Source organism: Protomyctophum bolini, assembly GCF_963924005.1.
Source record: "Protomyctophum bolini genome assembly, chromosome: 8".
Taxonomy (NCBI): Eukaryota; Metazoa; Chordata; class Actinopteri; order Myctophiformes; family Myctophidae; genus Protomyctophum; species Protomyctophum bolini.
Genome location: NC_137869.1, coordinates 21765643 through 21783012, shown reverse-complemented (window position 1 = coordinate 21783012; position 17370 = coordinate 21765643). Strand labels below are relative to the sequence as shown.

Genomic DNA, 17370 nt, shown 5'->3' with positions numbered 1-17370 from the left:
ATGCATACTTCAGTGCTGCTATAACACCTGCATTTCCCCATGGGAATCAATAAAGATCTGTCTGTCTGTCCGCCCGCCCGCCCGCCACCGCCAGACGGACTGTCTGCCTGCCTGACTGTCTGCATAATGCCAATGATTTGATAGATAACTACCGGTATTATTGGGACAACAGCTCAGAATGAAGTGATTTCTGAACTTTGAATAGAGTGGGTCTATGGGATAGCAAAATCAACTGGACATGCAGAGACTGAAATATGTAAAGATACAAAACAAATCTTGCATTTAATAACATTCAGCTGCCATATGCAAACATTACATACAATGAACTGCAAAATCACAGGATGTAAACCAATTATCATAGGATGTAAAGCAATTTTCATAGGGTGTAAACCAATTTTGTGGCATAGTCAAAAGTCTTGAATCTCAAAATCATTATGGGTCTGTGCTTGACGAATACCTTGGAGTACCTTTAGATTTGCTACACACTAAAGGTCCTTTCAGATGTGCATCGATTAACGCAGACGTTGTCGCCTGGATCAATGACAGGTCTGCTCCAGGTCAACGCAACGCAAGTGTAAAAAAAAAAGGCTAAACAGAATCCAGGTCTGGTCAGTCGCGGACGTGTGCACGAAACAAGCACTCACGCGACAATTTCACAGCCCCACGTAAATATGCTTGCGTTGTCGCCCCTCGACTTCTCCGCGCGTACAGAAAAAAAAACGCAGGTCTCATTGAAAATGAATTACTAAACCGTTAAGCCTAATTCATATGCAAGATGATGTTAGAAATGAGTTCACATTGACAAGCGACATGAAGCTTATCACGAGTATCTATTAAAGGCATACAACCGCGCCTACAGTACACTTTTATACTGTTCAAGTTTAAACATTGTGTATGTCAAAAGGAGATGTACAGTATTGTTCTCATATTGTTCTCTCTCTATTTCATCAGTTTTATAGCTAGGACAGATTTACTGGTACAGCCAAAGGTGAAAGCAAACACTACAATGTGTCGTGGTCAGAAAATCAGCTCTTGTTGGCAGCAAGCAACACCAATGTGTGATGAGGTATAAATTAAGCGGAGATGCCTCAACTGCCTTGCAGTGATTACACGACACATCCCTGTAGCACAGTGAAACCTCTGACCCTTTACTGTACAATAGATACATTCTGTCCCATGAAAGATAAGTAGAAGCAACTAGTTTCTGCGTATTGCACAATAATGGGGGCTTAAATTGTATGAGTAAATTATACCATTATACACAATTACACCATTGCTTTTGTGTTTTACTCAGTTCAACAATGCATAAATGCACTGCTTTGTCTTTTGCACATTGTTTTTTGAGGACTTTGAGGACAGAAAAACATCAAATAAAGGTAAAAAATAAAAAGACAAAGAGGGGTGTACACTTGTATGTTATGGTTGTCCTTATTGGTGCGCCTATAAATTCCTCCTTCCATTATGAAGTTAGAGAACTGTCAGAGCAATTGCCCTTTAACCACGTATGCCCTTAATTGCACGATAAATAGCCAAACTTAATCTAATAGCTCAGAACATGCTTGTAGATCTTCTAGATGTGCTAGATCTTCTAGATCTACAAGCTCACAACGGGACGATAAAAAAGGGACGGCAGGTTGAAAGTGGTTAAGTGGTCCATGACATACACCCTACATTGTTAGGCCATAATTTCTCTGTTATGTTGGCCCAGAAAGATCTTGTGTGGTAACACTGGACTGTACTGTGGTCATGTTGCTGGGTGGTCTACCTGGCTTAGTGGGTATACAAGGCTTGTACTGTATGTGTCATATTCATCTCCCCTTCGGCGGACACTGGATTTTGTAGCCCACTCTGTAGGCCTGGAGGTACACACGAGCTTGGTTTATCCTGCATACAAACAAAGTATTAGAGAGTATTTAATAATGTACAGTAGACCTGCCAAAAACAAAGAGTGTCTTTTTTGTGCATGTCATTTCTGTTAATGTGTTCTATAAATTCAAGGTAACCTGTATTTTTCTAATTTTGTAGTACTACATTTCTTCTGTTGTCCACAGATTTTACATTTGACAGATTAGACAATAAAAAAATCACACCTGTGTGAAGTGAGCGGTGCAACTATACATGTATTGTTATAGTTACTGTACTGTGGTATGTATACAGTATTGTAGTGCACTGTGCTCTCTACTGTAGTGTACTCTGTGCCACTTTACTCTGTGCTGTACTCTACTGGCCACTTTAGGTGGTGCAGCTTTCCGTGCTTGGACATACATACAGACACAGAAATACAGACACACACAGCTCCGTAATGGAGCGGAGGCACCGCTAAAAATACAACTGTGAAATATCAAATATGCACATAAAAAGTGAAACATGAGCCACAAGCACTGAGAGTAAATAAATAAATGAATAATGAACCAATGCAGTTTATTTCAATAAAACAATGTTTTATTGATATCATGTCATGATGATAGTCATTCCCTCCTCGCTCCTACTAAATCTTACATTTTTAACCAATTAAACCAGAATATCTGTCAGAGAGAGGTCAGTCTTTCCATAACATACTGATGGTATTTACAATATTGAATCCTGCATATTTTGTGTGTGTGTGTGTGTGTGTGTGTGTGTGTGTGTGTGTGTGTGTGTGTGTGTGTGTGTGTGTGTCTGTGCATGTGCGAAAGAGAGAGAGAGCTGTTACCTGTATTTTGTGCACAGCTGAACTCCCAGAGGGCCACAGCGGTCAACATAACTCTCCCTGAAGCCCTTCCTCACAGCCCGAGCCATGCTGACAACAGTGGTTACCACGGGACATGTCCTAGTGTGCATGCACACAGAAAATCATTAAAAACAACAAGGAACATTGAGACTGAGAGTTCACTATCCACCTGTTTCCCAAGGAGCTTACTGGGGGTAAAACACAAGGAAGCTCTGAGCTTGGGTAAAACCATTCTAGGGTAAAACACCTAGGTTAAAACACAGGAAGTGAATGTGTGCTTCACTTCCTCCACACTTCCTGCTCAGTTGTCACAGCCAGTGTTGCCATGTCTGCTTATTATAAGCAACTTTGGGCTTGTTTTTATGTAAAGTCCCTTGTAAATATTGGTAGTTGCTGGTTGTTTTTGGGCTTGTTTTCAAAGTGTAGTTGCTTATTTGGGCTTGTTTTCATAGACCTGGCCACTTGTTTGTCTCAGCAACTGCTACCAAGTCATCCAAGTCAGTCAAGTCATTAATAAATGTAACACATAATAAAAAAAACGGTAATGTGTAGCTGAGCCATGGTCTTGCATCCCTTCTTTTTGTGGAGTGCCGGCGCTATTTATATATTCTTTACGTTGTACTTACAGTTTCTCACAGCGCAGACCAGCTGTGCCCTCTGGACAGGTGCAGGTGTTGTGAGGGCTGCAGGTGGCGCCATGCTGGCACGGGGGCACACATGGAGTGGTCACCGCTAAAGACACAATTCACACCAACACACTTGAAGCTTTTGTCATGTAACACATGCACATATAGTATGACATCACTGTAACACATGCACATATAGTATGCCTACACATGCATAACAAAGCTTGCACACATACCACACACACACAACAAAAACACGCGCCCACATTCACACACACACACACACACACACACACACACACACACACACACACACTGACCCGTTTCACAGAGACTCCCAGTATAGCCACGTGCGCAGCGACATCTGTTGAGGCCCACACATACACCTCCGTTTTGACATGGTTTCTGACACTGCACTGGCTCTGAGCAGAGAGAAATGCATACATTCAGTCAGTCAGTGTGTCATATACTGCAGCACTAGAAGTATACTGGAACACTCTTTTGTATCGTGTTGGGTGGTGGGAATAATGGCAAAAAGGGAAAAGGATTGTGCCCTCTTTAAAAAAATAAAACAAAAAAACATCTGAAATATATTATATTCAGATGACAAAGTATATGAATGAATGAGATGATATATACTGTATATGAAGCTGCAAATTTAGTTTGTGGTGACAACTGTTTGGGCTTTAGCTCAATTGAGCTTCTTGTTCTCTAATCAACATCCAAATGACAGCACATACTTGCCGCTTCAAACTAAGTTATAAAAAACACTGATAGTTGTGTTCAAGTAGAACCATGGTCCCGACCTGGAAACACATGTGTGTGTCATGTTACCTATCTGACAGCGAGCTCCCTGCCACCCTCCGACACACGTGCATTTGTTGACATCCGCACACCTTCCCCCATTCTGACAGGCTGGTGTGCAGAGGGCTGTGGAAAAAAATGAGCACAGATCAGTTTTTTCTGAGCAGCCTAATTTTGAGTTCCTAAAGCGCTGGTTGAGAAACAAGGCTTTACAACAGGGGTTTTCAACTGGTTTTGACCCAGGGACCACCATTCTGACTAGGAGCAGCCTGGGGACCACCACTATTGTGTCGGGTGGGTTCATCGTAGATCTATGATGGACCCACCCGACACAATAGTGGTGGGGCATTCATGCACCATGGGTTAAGATTGTTTTTGTTTTCTTCTTACTTGTTACTCACTAATCACACTATCACAGGCTACATTCATGAGCTGGACAAAAAAAAACTATGTTTCAAAGTATTTTATTATCAAAAGTTTTACAAAAGTGTTTTTTACTTGTACTAAGCATGACTCAAAATAAGTCTCAAAATAATAATCCATTTCAGTTGCACACACACACACACACACACACACACACACACACACACACACACACACACACACACACACACACACACACACAGAGAGAGAGAGAAACAGAATATATATATATTTTTATCTTATTCTATTTTAATAATCTTCTCTTTATTTTAACCAACCTACAACCTGCACTACATTTTACTATAGGCCTTATACAGTACCTTTCTAACAGACAGAGGGAACTGTTCATTGTGTACCGTCACTTTAAAAGCGCAATGTATACATCATCGTACGACGGTGTCACGCACCAAAAATAGCCAATCTACAAGCTCACATCACACCTGGTTGCATCGCATTGTGAGCTTGTAGCTCTGCCTTTTCGGCAACGATAGACTGAGAAGTTGCACATTGAATACGTCACGTATTACGTGAGACTATTCAATCGATCCGCGGCAGATATTATAAATCTATGGCAGGGAGATTTGACTTTCCCAAACGTATTATTATGAATCGGATGAATAACTTATGGCAACCTTACCGTGCTTGCCTTGGGCAGTAAGCACGGTAAGCACAACATGCGTTGGGTGGAAGAGCAGTATGGTTGTTCCACTGCAGCAGCTGAGCTGACGGCTCCGTCAGCTGCTGCAGAAACGAATTCTGTGCGTGATATGTTTACATCGTGAGTTTCTTTTTTTTTTTAGTTTATTTGACACGTTGAGCACTTGACTTTTTCGACTTAAGTTATTATTATTATTCACAAACAAGTAAAAAGAGTTCAAATAAGTTTTATATATTAGAAAGGTAAAACGGCAAAAATAAAACTTTTCTGAATACCTGGCTGCGGACCACCAGAAGTACCTCCGCAGACCACCAGGGGGCCGCGGACTACCGGTTGAAAACCCCTGCTTTACAACACATAGACAAACTCTTTCATTTAACTCTGAGAAAAATACAATTGACCGTCCTAAATCGACCTGAGAATGTGAAGTTTGTCATCCTTAGAGTTAATTTCACACCGAGTGTAGATACGTGGTACTCACGTGACAGGCACTGAGGGCCAGTGTAGTCAGAGGGACACTGACAGGAGCCGGGCCCCACACAGCGGCCTCCGTTTGCACACGGCAACTCACACATCGCTGAAAGAAAGAGAGAAAGAGGTCAACAAAAAAATAAATTAAGTTTGTTTATGTGTTAAGTGTTTGTTTTATGTTTTGTGATTGGAGAATACACAATGAAGACACAATGTAATGCTTTATCATAGATATAGCGCATGTGACATGACAAATATGGTGGCCATTTGCCCTCTCCCCGAGTATGATGTAACAGCTAAATTACATTTTCACATTACCAATAAAGTAAAACATATGTACTTGAATTTGACAAAGAATAGTATGACTTTTCAGACTACAACAACAGGGACCTCTGCTGGAAAGCTATGGTCTTAATGTGATCGAAGACAGGCTTCTTTCTTATCATCATTTTCTTATCATCATTGGTTGTACAGCAGGTTTCAACTGTTCTCGCAAGAACTACAGCTTCCTCTAGAGATGTGTATATGTCCCAGATGAAAATTACAAGTGTTTTATAACGAGGTTAATTAGAGATGTTGATTAGAGAACAAGAAGCTCAATTGAGCCATTAATTAAGCCGAAGGAAAACTGCACTAATCATAAGGGCATATCCTTGAATGGCACTCATTTCAAAGGTTAAATGCTGCTTGCTATGCTGCTGTTAAGTGTGTGACTCTGTGAGCGGATGCACTGTACAGTACCTGTGTGACAGCCAGTTCCTGTCCAACCAGGATGACACAAACACATGTTCCAGCGCATACAGGTACCTCCATGGGCACAGGGTGGTGAGCACATGGCTGAAACACACAAATGATACGAGTTGGTTCAGTCAGATAGACTTGAGGTTAACACGCTTTGCATTATCTGGTGTCAAACGCCATGACATTCAGTATGTTTGTACCTAAGCAGCCCAGACCAGGGTAGCCCGGAGGACAATCACAGCTGTTTGGACCCACACACACTCCATAGTTCTGACATGATGGATTACAGACCGCTGTAAGGATGAGAGGTTGGAGGAAAAAAGAGAAATAGTTAGCAACGAAGAAATAGATGAAAGTAGCATGTGAGATGGTTGACAACAACCAACACTGTCCCCTAATTTACTGTTATTATCACAAATAAAATAATACTGTAGAACAGTAAAGTTTTTTTGATCATGCATTTCTGGCAACAACTACACGATTACAGACAGATTTGGAATAGTGACTCACGCCGGCACTTTGTGGGGTTATCAGTTCGAATTTCATAGCCCTCCCTGCAGGAGCAGTTGAAGCCACCAGGATGATTCACACACAGCTGCTCACAACCTCCATTTGTGAAGTCCCCACATTCATCCACATCTGAACAACGAGAGAGGGACAGAGTGAACGAGCGAGGGAGGAGGGGAGAGATGGTGATACGATCATAACCATGAAGATACAACGCGCCAATGTATCAATTTACATTAAGATATATTGTGATCATTCATGTCAAAAGGTGAGATTGACCCAGTATTGTGACTGAGTGCAACAATCTTCTTTAACCCTCCAACAGACGGAGGGACAGAAAGACACAGACTGACTGACGGACTGACTGACTCACCCACACAAGACTTCAGGTCCTTGTCCAGCTCCCATCCTGGCCTGCAGCTGCAGTGGAGGTGTCCCTCAGCTGTCATGGTGCAGACATGTTCACAGCCACCGTTTCGCTGCTCACACGATGTTACATCTATGTGGCAGGAGGCAATGAGCCACATTAAACACGTTGTCAGCACGCGCTGGTCGTTAAAAATAACACACGACAGGATGAAGTATTATTCCAGGAAGCTCAAATGCAATACATTTTCTGCATAAATACGTTTCTACTTACCCTGCGTGCATGCACACGCGCTCGCTCACACACACGCACGCACACACACACACACACACACACACACACTTGAGGTACATACTGACACAGCTGAGGTTGTCTGTGTGAAGGAGTAGTGGAGTCGCACAGTGACACGTGTGCCCTCCAGGTGTGTTGGTACAGGTATGGGAGCAACCGCCATTCTGGAGCTTACACTCGTCAATGTCTACACACACGCACACGCACACGCACACGCACACGCACACACACACACACACACACACACACACACACAGTATAATGATACATGAGCATGCCTCAGTTTACTACAATAATTAACTTGAATCTAATCCGAACCAGATCCACACTAATTATAATCACTGGTAACTGACCCACACAGCTGCGGCTGTCGATGTGCAGCTGGTACCCGGATCTACAGGAGCACAGGAAGGAACCCTGGGTGTTGGAACACACCTGTTCACATGTTCCGTTCAGGGCCAAGCACTCGTCCACGTCTGAAAGAACAGAGAGGGTTTCATCATGCCTGGTATGTACTGTATGGGCCTATCCCTGGTCCAGTGCGCCCTCTGGGGATCGCCTCCGCTGCTCTCACCGAAACAAAGCTTGCTAGACCTACGAAAAAGTCTATTCTCCAAGTTGGGAAGCGTCTCAGGTCCCCAGCTTCTCTCTAAAATGCACTATTTTTGTCATGAAATAAAATGCATCCAAGTGGATCACAACCCGGAAATGCCTTGGTAAAAGAAGTTACTCTGTCCGGTACATTGCTTTATTAAAATGGCACAAAGTGCATTTTAGAGAGAAGCTGGGGACCTGAGAGGCTGAGACGCTTCCCAGCTTGGAGAATAGACTTTTTCCTATAGGCTTTGTTTCGGTGAGTAGCTACCTGGTTTTGTTTCTTTTCGGGGAATTTTGCTACAGAGCAGCAGAGGCGATCCCCACAGGGCGTCAGTGAGAGACTGAAATGAATGAAGTTAATGTTGCTTCAGTTGAATTTACCAGCTGTCACAATGTCTGGAAAGAGACTAGCCTGATCTGATGCAACACGTTCGCACAACAAAGGGAAAAAAAGTTCTTTCTTTCTTTCTTTGTAGGAAAAAGACCTGAACTGATGATGTGTTCACCTCACCTGAGCAGTTGTGTCCGTTCTTGTCCAGCTGGTAGCCAGTGTTACACTGGCAGCTGTAGCCTCCAGACTCGTTGGTACAGTTGTGTTGACAGTGACCGTTGTTCACAGCACACTCATCAACATCTGAATATAACACAATGACCGTTGTATTAGCCTGTATTATCAACATTATGGTAGTAACTGGCAACATGCAATGTATTATGTATTATCAAATTGCGAATGGTAGACACACAAACGGACAGTCTCCTCACGCACCAAAACAGGAGTGTCCGTCTCCATTAAAACCTTGGTAGCATTGGCAGAAGTAGGAGCCAATGATGTTGCCACAGCGAGCGTTGGTGTCACAACCGTGAACACCCAATGCACACTCATTCTCATCTGGAAAGAGAGACACATACATAGATATACAGATACAGATAGATAGAGAGAGACATATACATAGATATACAGATAGACAGAGACAGATAGAGAGAGAGAGACAGAAGCATGATATTCAATTCATATTCTTTGCATGGAATTATGCATATTAATGCATGAAATGTATAAATAAATATATCAAATGTCTGTTCAGAACCGTTATGTCCACAAGAGGGCGCTTGTAAGTAATAAATTGCATGACAATGTTCATTATAAAAAATAAAGTCAGTTCCATTCTTTAATAATTTAGTTGTTCAGCAAAATCCCTGGTGCAGTTTCGTTTGACCGGTGTCAAGTCTCCTTTTGTTGTGCAATCACACAAAATTGATTGACAATGATTGAGGCTTCCCATACTTTAGAGGGAAGGCGAACTGTTAATCGCTTACCTTCACAGTGTGTGCCGTTACCACGGTAACCTGGCCTACAGATACACTTGTAGCTCCCAAGAGTGTTGAAACACACGCCTTGACCTTCACACACCCCGGGACTCTCCTTACATTCATCCACATCTGGGACAGAAGAGGATGAAGAGAGAGAGAGAGAGAGAGAGAGAGAGAGATGGTAGGATGGTAATCAGTAAAAGCTCAGTTTTAAAGAGTTATAAATGAACACCGGGGATTGTACCTGTGTGTAGCCATGGAATTCAGTAATTTACTGTGGAATTCCCTCAATACCAGAAAGCACGCTGGCTGGGCCAGGCTAGGTCAAGGTTAATTGGGCATGCAGAGTATTCAGTCCAATCAGCAAAGCATTAAGCTCATGCACTGTATAAACCACTCGCTAGCAAGGAGTCTCTCTCGCTCTCTCTCTCTCTCTCTCTCTCTCTCTCTAGCATAGCAGGCAACAGTGCAACACTATCTCTCTCTCTCTGTTTCTAGCACAACAGTGCCACTTTTGCCCCTACTGTCTGGTACTCTAAACATTGTGACATAGTCACATAGGTTAGGACATAGTCACATAGGGACATTGCTGTTCCTTGGAGTGGTTGCACCACTCAAAAATGAAGCGTTTGATGCCAAAGGCAAGGAAAAGAGATAACGCCACACTGCATTAATGTTTTATTATTAGTAGTTAGCTCATCGATGTTGTGACCTTGTCTGGTACTTGCTGAACATTCAGAAGAACTAGCTCACCTCAACAGATTAAAACGTTGAAGTTAGATGTTCTAACTGGGTGTAAAGCATAGTGTTGACTTACCAACGCAGGCAGCAGATTCTGCTCTGAAACCCGGCTGACACTGGCAGATAAAGCTGCCAGGAGTGTTTAAACACACATTCCCCAGCTCACGACGACACTGCTCTTCAAAGCTGCATTCGTCCACATCTAAATGACAGACAGAGAGGCAGCCTATTACAAAGCGAAACATCCCTTTCTGTTAAGCTTAATTTATACATAATTTATGCTTTGAACGTATTTCCCACAGGAAATTAACAGATGTTCAATTGAAAAACTCAATGCATAACATTATTTTTTCTTTACAAAATCAATACTAACTCTGTAGGAGCCTCTGTAGCTTTTTTCAAATATCCTTGGGTTTTCGTGAATCCTAGCCGAAACCTTTTGTTCATTTAGCTGCTAGCTTTGTCCTGCAGCTGAGATTTGTGTCCGTAATGTTCCAATGCTAAATCCATGCTCCGTAGTGTGCGACAGTGTCATACGATGAAGTATAAGTAGCTTAAAGTGGCAATTGGTCTTGTTAAATCTTTGGTTTGAACTAGGCTTAAGCTTAAAATCCCTGGACCATCAATGGGCTCTAGATCACTGTTTCCCAAACACTGGGTCACCCATTTGTGGGTCACGGACTCATATCTGCTCAAGATCTGCCTCTATTTTCACTAGTTTGGGTTACTTTGTACTGGACAGCTTGCAGGTATGAATAAAAGCAGTTGCATATTAGTTATAATGGCCTTTGTTGTTGAAAAAGATTACCGTTAGCACGAATCTTAACTCAAGCATCACTATGTTCCCTATATCGGGCTGATCTTTGTATATTTCAAGTTTTTATGTTTTTTCGTAAATGAATGCCCTACTTTGTCATAATTCAGTGTCACACCAAAGTAGCAAAAATAGCCGATCTACAAGCTCACAATTGGCTGCAATTTGTTTTTACATATTTCTTTAAGTGAAAGGGAAAGTGGTTAACACAAAGCCCGCCAGAACCATAGAAACCATAAATAAACTTTAGTCTCGTCGCCCGCCAAGACCATAGGCTATATTCTTTAATCCATGTTTTGATACAATCGAGTCGATAGCCATCTCCCGTTAGCATCCCAGTGTAAAGTCACAAGTGTGACACTGGCCGGCGCCATTTTAAGATGCGTACGCATCCACTTGCACTCTATGTGCTGCTTTCAATGGCCTGTATCTCCAAATCGGCGCATTGAATGTCGTTTCTGGTCAAAACAAGGTTTTTCAACGGCTGACAGACAGCGCTGTGATTCTCGTGGTCAGGTTTTTTCTGCACCCAGCGAGACATCAACAACTAGTGAAGAGACCACACACACCATTACGTCATCGTAACATCCGGTTACGGATATTTGGCTCTTCAAAATAATGGTAGAAAGGGGGAAAACCTTGGCAATAACAAAAACAATGTAACACCAAGAGCTTGTGACTAAATAATAACTACATTGGTCTGTGCCATTTTGAAATTGGGCTAAACAATCATTTCCCAACACTACCTTTTAAAATAGTTAAAATATCTACAAGCTCACAACGTGTATATCGGCTAGTTAAACAATTTTTAAATGATTTTCAAAATAGTAAAAATGGCAAATAAGTTTAGGGATAAGGGATAAGGGTGGCGCCCCAAGTTTAAAATAAAATAAGAATATGGGGACTAGGTTGGTGGAGGGTGTGTAGAGCCCAGGATCACATTAGAATGATTAGATGATTGACACAGGGGTGAAAAATGGGTTACAAAATCGTGGGATAAAAATATATTTAAAAAAAGAAATAAGAAGAATATCAATACGAAACCACTGAAAAACATGTAATTTCAATGGTAGTGAATGGAGAGAAGGGATTTTTGTCCAACCACAAAACGGCAACCAATGGGTGCGAAGAGGGGCACAAACAATGCCGGATTTGGCCACGCTGGGCCACGGCCCGAAATACCCGTATGTGTGTCTCAAAGAATACATACAGCACTGTTCTCAGGAATACTTACCATATAGGTAAGAGGAAGAGGAAAAGTAACGGTACAAACATAAGCCTCACCAACACAGTCCTGTCCCTTCAGAGCCATGACATAGCCCAGTGCGCAGGAGCAGGTGAAGGAGCCCGGAATGTTTGTGCACTCAGCATCCCCCTTACAGGCCTGTAGACCTGTTACTGCAGCCAGCGCACACTCATCTATATCTGCTCCAACACACACAAGTATTGGGATTAGGCCATATTTATATGCACTGCATAATAATGGAGGGTTTACCACCAATCATTCCCACTCAGAATAAAATTTGGGCATAACTATGCACACGCACGCACGCACGAAAGCAGGCACGCACACACGCACACGCACACACACACACACACACACACACACACACACACACACACACACACACACACACACACACACACACACACACACATTTCTACTACTATAATAAAGGGGACATGAACAGAAAGTTTCCATTTTTAAGCCTAAAGCCAAAAATCTTCAAGCGTCGTTGTGCAACGAGTTGTGACTCGTGAGCTTGTAGATCAGCTATTTTTGGTGTGAGACACAGCTGCACAACTAAGTATAAATCAGGGATAACTCCAATCCCAACCCCTGAATCTAACCTCTAAAGGTATAACACGCATGCACGCACGCACACACACACACACACACACACACGCTTGCGCGCACACGCACACACACAGAGTCTCTCCCTCTTTCAGAGGCTCACGTACCATGGCATCCTCCTGCACCCATCAGGTAACCACGGAGACAGCGACATGAGTAGGAACCAGGTGTGTTAGTACACCCAGCATTGGGACCACATGCTCCAGGCTTTTTACACTCATCCACATCTGCCAAGTAGAAAGATGTTATTGTGCCGTATTACAGTACACAGGTTCTCAAATTGATCTGTATATGTAAATGACTATGGACCCCCATCAAAATAATTTTGTGCCAGGGACCTCAGACTGTGACTGAAATGTTTGGTGATGGGCAAAGTCTCTATTATTGCTGTTTTGTAAATTGCTCTGTGTTTTCTTTGTTTTTTTGGTTGTTGTTTTTTGGGGGCAAGACAAAACGGTGGTCATATTCAAACCCAGGTCCTCGCTCTCACAAAGACCTAACTCTATTTAGGAGTTTTTTTGCATAAATCAGTGTAATAATAATAATAATAATAATAAAACTTTATTTGTAGAGCACCTTTCATGACATGAAATGCAGCTCAAAGTGCTTTACAGAGCAATGGAGAAAGAAAGAAAAGAAAAGCAAGGCATAAACATAAACAATAGTAGCAGTAATGAAATACATGGACATGAATAACAAATAATTAAAAGATCAATTAAAAGCAAGAGTGTAGAAGTGGGTCTTGAGCTGTGCTTTAAAAATGTCTACAGAGGCTGCCTGTCGAAGGTACAGTGGGAGTTTGTTCCACGCCGTCGGCCCGTAGAAGCAAAAAGCTGCTTCCCCGTATTTTTTTGTTGCCATTCTTTTAGGCAAAGCGAGCAGGCCAGCAGTGGAAGACCTTTAGGGGGCGGTTTGGGACATATTTAGGCAGGCAGTCATGTAGGAAGGTGCGAGACCATTGAGAACTTTATAAACAAGTACAATAATTTTAATCCTAAAAACAACCGGAACAATCCTAAAAACAACCGGAAGCCAGTGCAGTGAAGCTAAAACTGGAGTAATGTGTTCTCTCAACTTAGTTTTAGTTAAAACTCTGGCTGCTGCATTTTGGACAAGTTGTAATCTGTTGTTTTCTTAGGCAGTCCAGAAAAAAGTGCATTGCGGTAATCAAGCAGAGAAAAAACAAACGCGTGGATTAGCGTTTTTGCATCGTCCAATGACAAATAGGCTCCGATTCGTGCAATATTTAGGGTAAAAAAAGGCAATCTTGGTAACATGATTAATGTGTGAATTAAAATTCAATTCAGAATCAATAATGACCCCCACATTCTTGAACACCCTTTACATCTGTGTGTTGTTTTGAAAATATTGAACCAATGAAAAGTAGTAAGAAGTGCTTCGGACAAAACCTCTTAACTCCATTGGACCCTCAAACTGCCTGCTAAAGCAACTAACTCCACCACCTCTCCCCCTCTCATGGACGTATATTTTTCATTTCCTGAAAAGGAGTTAAGTGGTTTCTTCCCGACAGCAGAGATATAGTTGTCGGTTCACTAACTGGCTTTCAGTTTAACTTAGCTGTGGACAAACCGAGAAAAACGAGGGCACACATGGGCAAAACGAGAAAACAAAACAGAAAGTTTTGAGTTGAAGATTTCCATCTTTATGTGGAGTCTCACCATGACACTCTGGGCCGTCCTGCAGAATGAATCCAGGAGGGCAGCTACAGCCGTCAGCATCCTTCACCAGGCCAAAGGGACAGCTACAGCCGTCAGCATCCTTCACCAGGCCAAAGGGACAGCTACAGCCGTCAGCATTCTTCACCAGGCCAAAGGGACAGCTACAGCCGTCAGCATCCTTCACCAGGCCAAAGGGACAGCCACAGCCGTCAGCATCCTTCACCAGGCCAAAGGGACAGCCACAGCCGTCAGCATCCTTCACCAGGCCAAAGGGACAGCCACAGCCGTCAGCATCCTTCACCAGGCCAAAGGGACAGCCACAGCCGTCACCATCCTTCACCAGGCCAAAGGGACAGCTACAGCCGTCAGCATCCTTCACCAGGCCAAAGGGACAGCTACAGCCGTCAGCATCCTTCACCAGGCCAAAGGGACAGCCACAGCCGGCATCCTGTCCAAGCGTCACCTGGTTCCCTGGGCATGATGTCACAGTAGTGAGCCCAGGATGAGGACTGGGGCCTGGTGGAGCTGTACTGGGGTTTAGGGCTGTGCTGGCAGCTGTGTTTGTGTCATGGGCTGTTGATTCAGGAGAAAGGAGAATTGTAGAATTCAACTCACGTTGCATTATTTGATTGAGTTAGGTTTTCAGTGTTAGTCTGATACAGAGCTTGAAAACCTGAATACACATCAAATATTAACGATGAGAAATATCAAATCTTAGTTAAAACAGCGGGATGACCAATACAAGAAACAAGAGAGAGAGGGGGATATACCATCGGTAAAGTGTAACAGTTGAGAAAGAGAATCCGTAGTAAACACGTCATATAGGATGAAAATAGCTGATATACAAGCTCACAATGCGTCGCACAGTGAGCTTCTACATCTGCTATCTTCACTGCGCAACACCTACTGTACGTACGACGTGTATACATTCATCATTCATAAGCCTACGCTATTTTTGAGAAAACAATGACATGCCCAAAATATGGACGCCATATGGTGGATAGGCAACACATGTGTTTCAACTCTAAAACAAGGCTTTGTGTCCACTAAGGAAGATAATTATCATTAATCCTTAACGGTATGCAAATATCCCAGCACTTACTGTACAAGTAACAACAGATACTCACGTGCAGTAGGTTTTTGAGTTGTTACGCTGACACTGAGGTTCCCAATAGCATTCTCAATCTCTTGGTCCTGAAACAGAGGAGAGCCTGCTGTAATACAGAGGGAAAATACATCAAGAAAATAGCAGATCTACAAGCTCACAGCTTGTTCTTTTATAGTTGTAGTAGTAAAAATGTAAAGATTTCTTATTTTCCCCATGTAATTGTTGGGGACATTGTTTGGGAAACACTGCTATAATAGAATATATTTATTGAAGAGATAGCTCCTTGAGATGAAGCATCTCATTTTCGAGGTGGGCCCATCAAAACATAAACAACAGATATAAGCAATAGTCTGAGTTTCGGAATTGGCATCCAGGGAGTGTGTGCACAGTTTCGGCGTGATCGGACCAATGGTGCCAGAGATTAGCTGGTAACAGACATATGAATATTGATGTGATCATGTGAATATCAAGTATCAAATGGGCTACTGTTAATAAGAATAGCAACACAATACATGCAGTAATACAGTTTTGTTTCAGACATGCAGACATGACACCAGGCATAAACAATCACCTGCATGTTGATGGCTGTCTCAGCACCAATGTCACCCACCCGTGTCTCAACCTGTTTGAAGACCTCATTCTCACTGTCCTGGGGTCTGGTCAGAGGTTCTGCCATAGAGAGAGCCACCAGCACCAACACAGCCCAAATGAGAGACTGAAGGTGTGTCATCCTCCAAATCTATGGGGGGGGGAGAGAGAGAGAGAGAGAGAGAGAAAGAGAGAAAGAGAGTGTGCGTGCGTTTGTGCGTGCGTGCGTGAAGCAGAGATGGAAAGAAAGAACGAACGAATACAACGTGTTGGTGATACTGCAAGATCAATGAGCTCACACACACACATCATGCTGTAAACTGAGGGCTGAGAGAGTCACCAAATGCATGTCTGCCTGTCTGGACACGTAAAGAGACAGATAGTCAGATGAGGGTGGTACGGTAACCTGTCATTAAGTAGTAGAACATCTCCAAGACTCCAACCCCCGGTGCTGTGCTGTGCTGTCTGCGTTCAACAAAATAATTCCCCATCCGCAGCGCTATATATATGGGCGCTTTCATTTCATGAACAATCTATGAAGTTAAACTACTCGTCACCAGACTTTTTAGATTTTTGTTCTGGATAAAGTGCAGAGTTTGAGTATATTCGGCGGCCGGCGCCTGTGATACAGTAGGCTAGGCCTATAGCTTGTTCACGTTCAAGGCATTTATTTATCCACGTTTTTGTTTAATTTCTCGAAAGATCGATGGAGTAGCCTGGTAACAATAAGTTACACAGTACACACACACACACACTATCAAATAAATAAACGCAAATAAACAAATTAATAAATAAGTGCATAAAAAGTTAGGTTAAACAAACATTTCACTCACCCGTGTTAACTTCACTCCTACAAAGAAAAGAGGGTTCGGGGCGGGCCGAGGTCACCTGCAGCGAGTGTTCCAGCTCTCAAACTATACGCTCCCTCCCCTCCCTCGTCCCTCCTCTGTCTCCACTCTCCAGATGAGGTATTTAGTGTGAAGCAGCTGAGCCGAAAATCTCCCGCAAGCCAATCTCCCAGTGCAGGGGGCTGTACTACTACTCCTCTCAGTCACTGATCCCACATCCTGTCCAGGAACTCT

The 17370-nt window shown here is 42.9% G+C and overlaps 1 protein-coding gene across 1 annotated transcript; it reads right to left on the bottom strand.

The window, feature by feature from the left end:
* Nucleotides 1-290: 290 nt before the first annotated feature.
* LOC308319947 (uncharacterized protein) lies at nt 291-17259 on the bottom strand. Its single transcript, XM_080770190.1, has 22 exons — nt 17122-17259; nt 16272-16439; nt 15720-15786; nt 14593-15165; nt 13021-13140; nt 12343-12483; nt 10321-10446; nt 9510-9632; nt 8962-9084; nt 8707-8829; nt 7952-8074; nt 7663-7785; nt 7314-7439; nt 6944-7072; nt 6634-6726; nt 6434-6529; nt 5703-5798; nt 4171-4266; nt 3657-3758; nt 3337-3442; nt 2693-2809; nt 291-1884 (listed from the first exon to the last, which is right to left on the bottom strand). Exons 2-22 carry the CDS (start codon nt 16428-16430, stop codon nt 1809-1811), a joined length of 2838 nt encoding a protein of 945 aa, XP_080626316.1. The 5' UTR covers nt 16431-16439; nt 17122-17259; the 3' UTR covers nt 291-1808.
* Between the last annotated feature and the right edge of the window lie 111 nt (nt 17260-17370).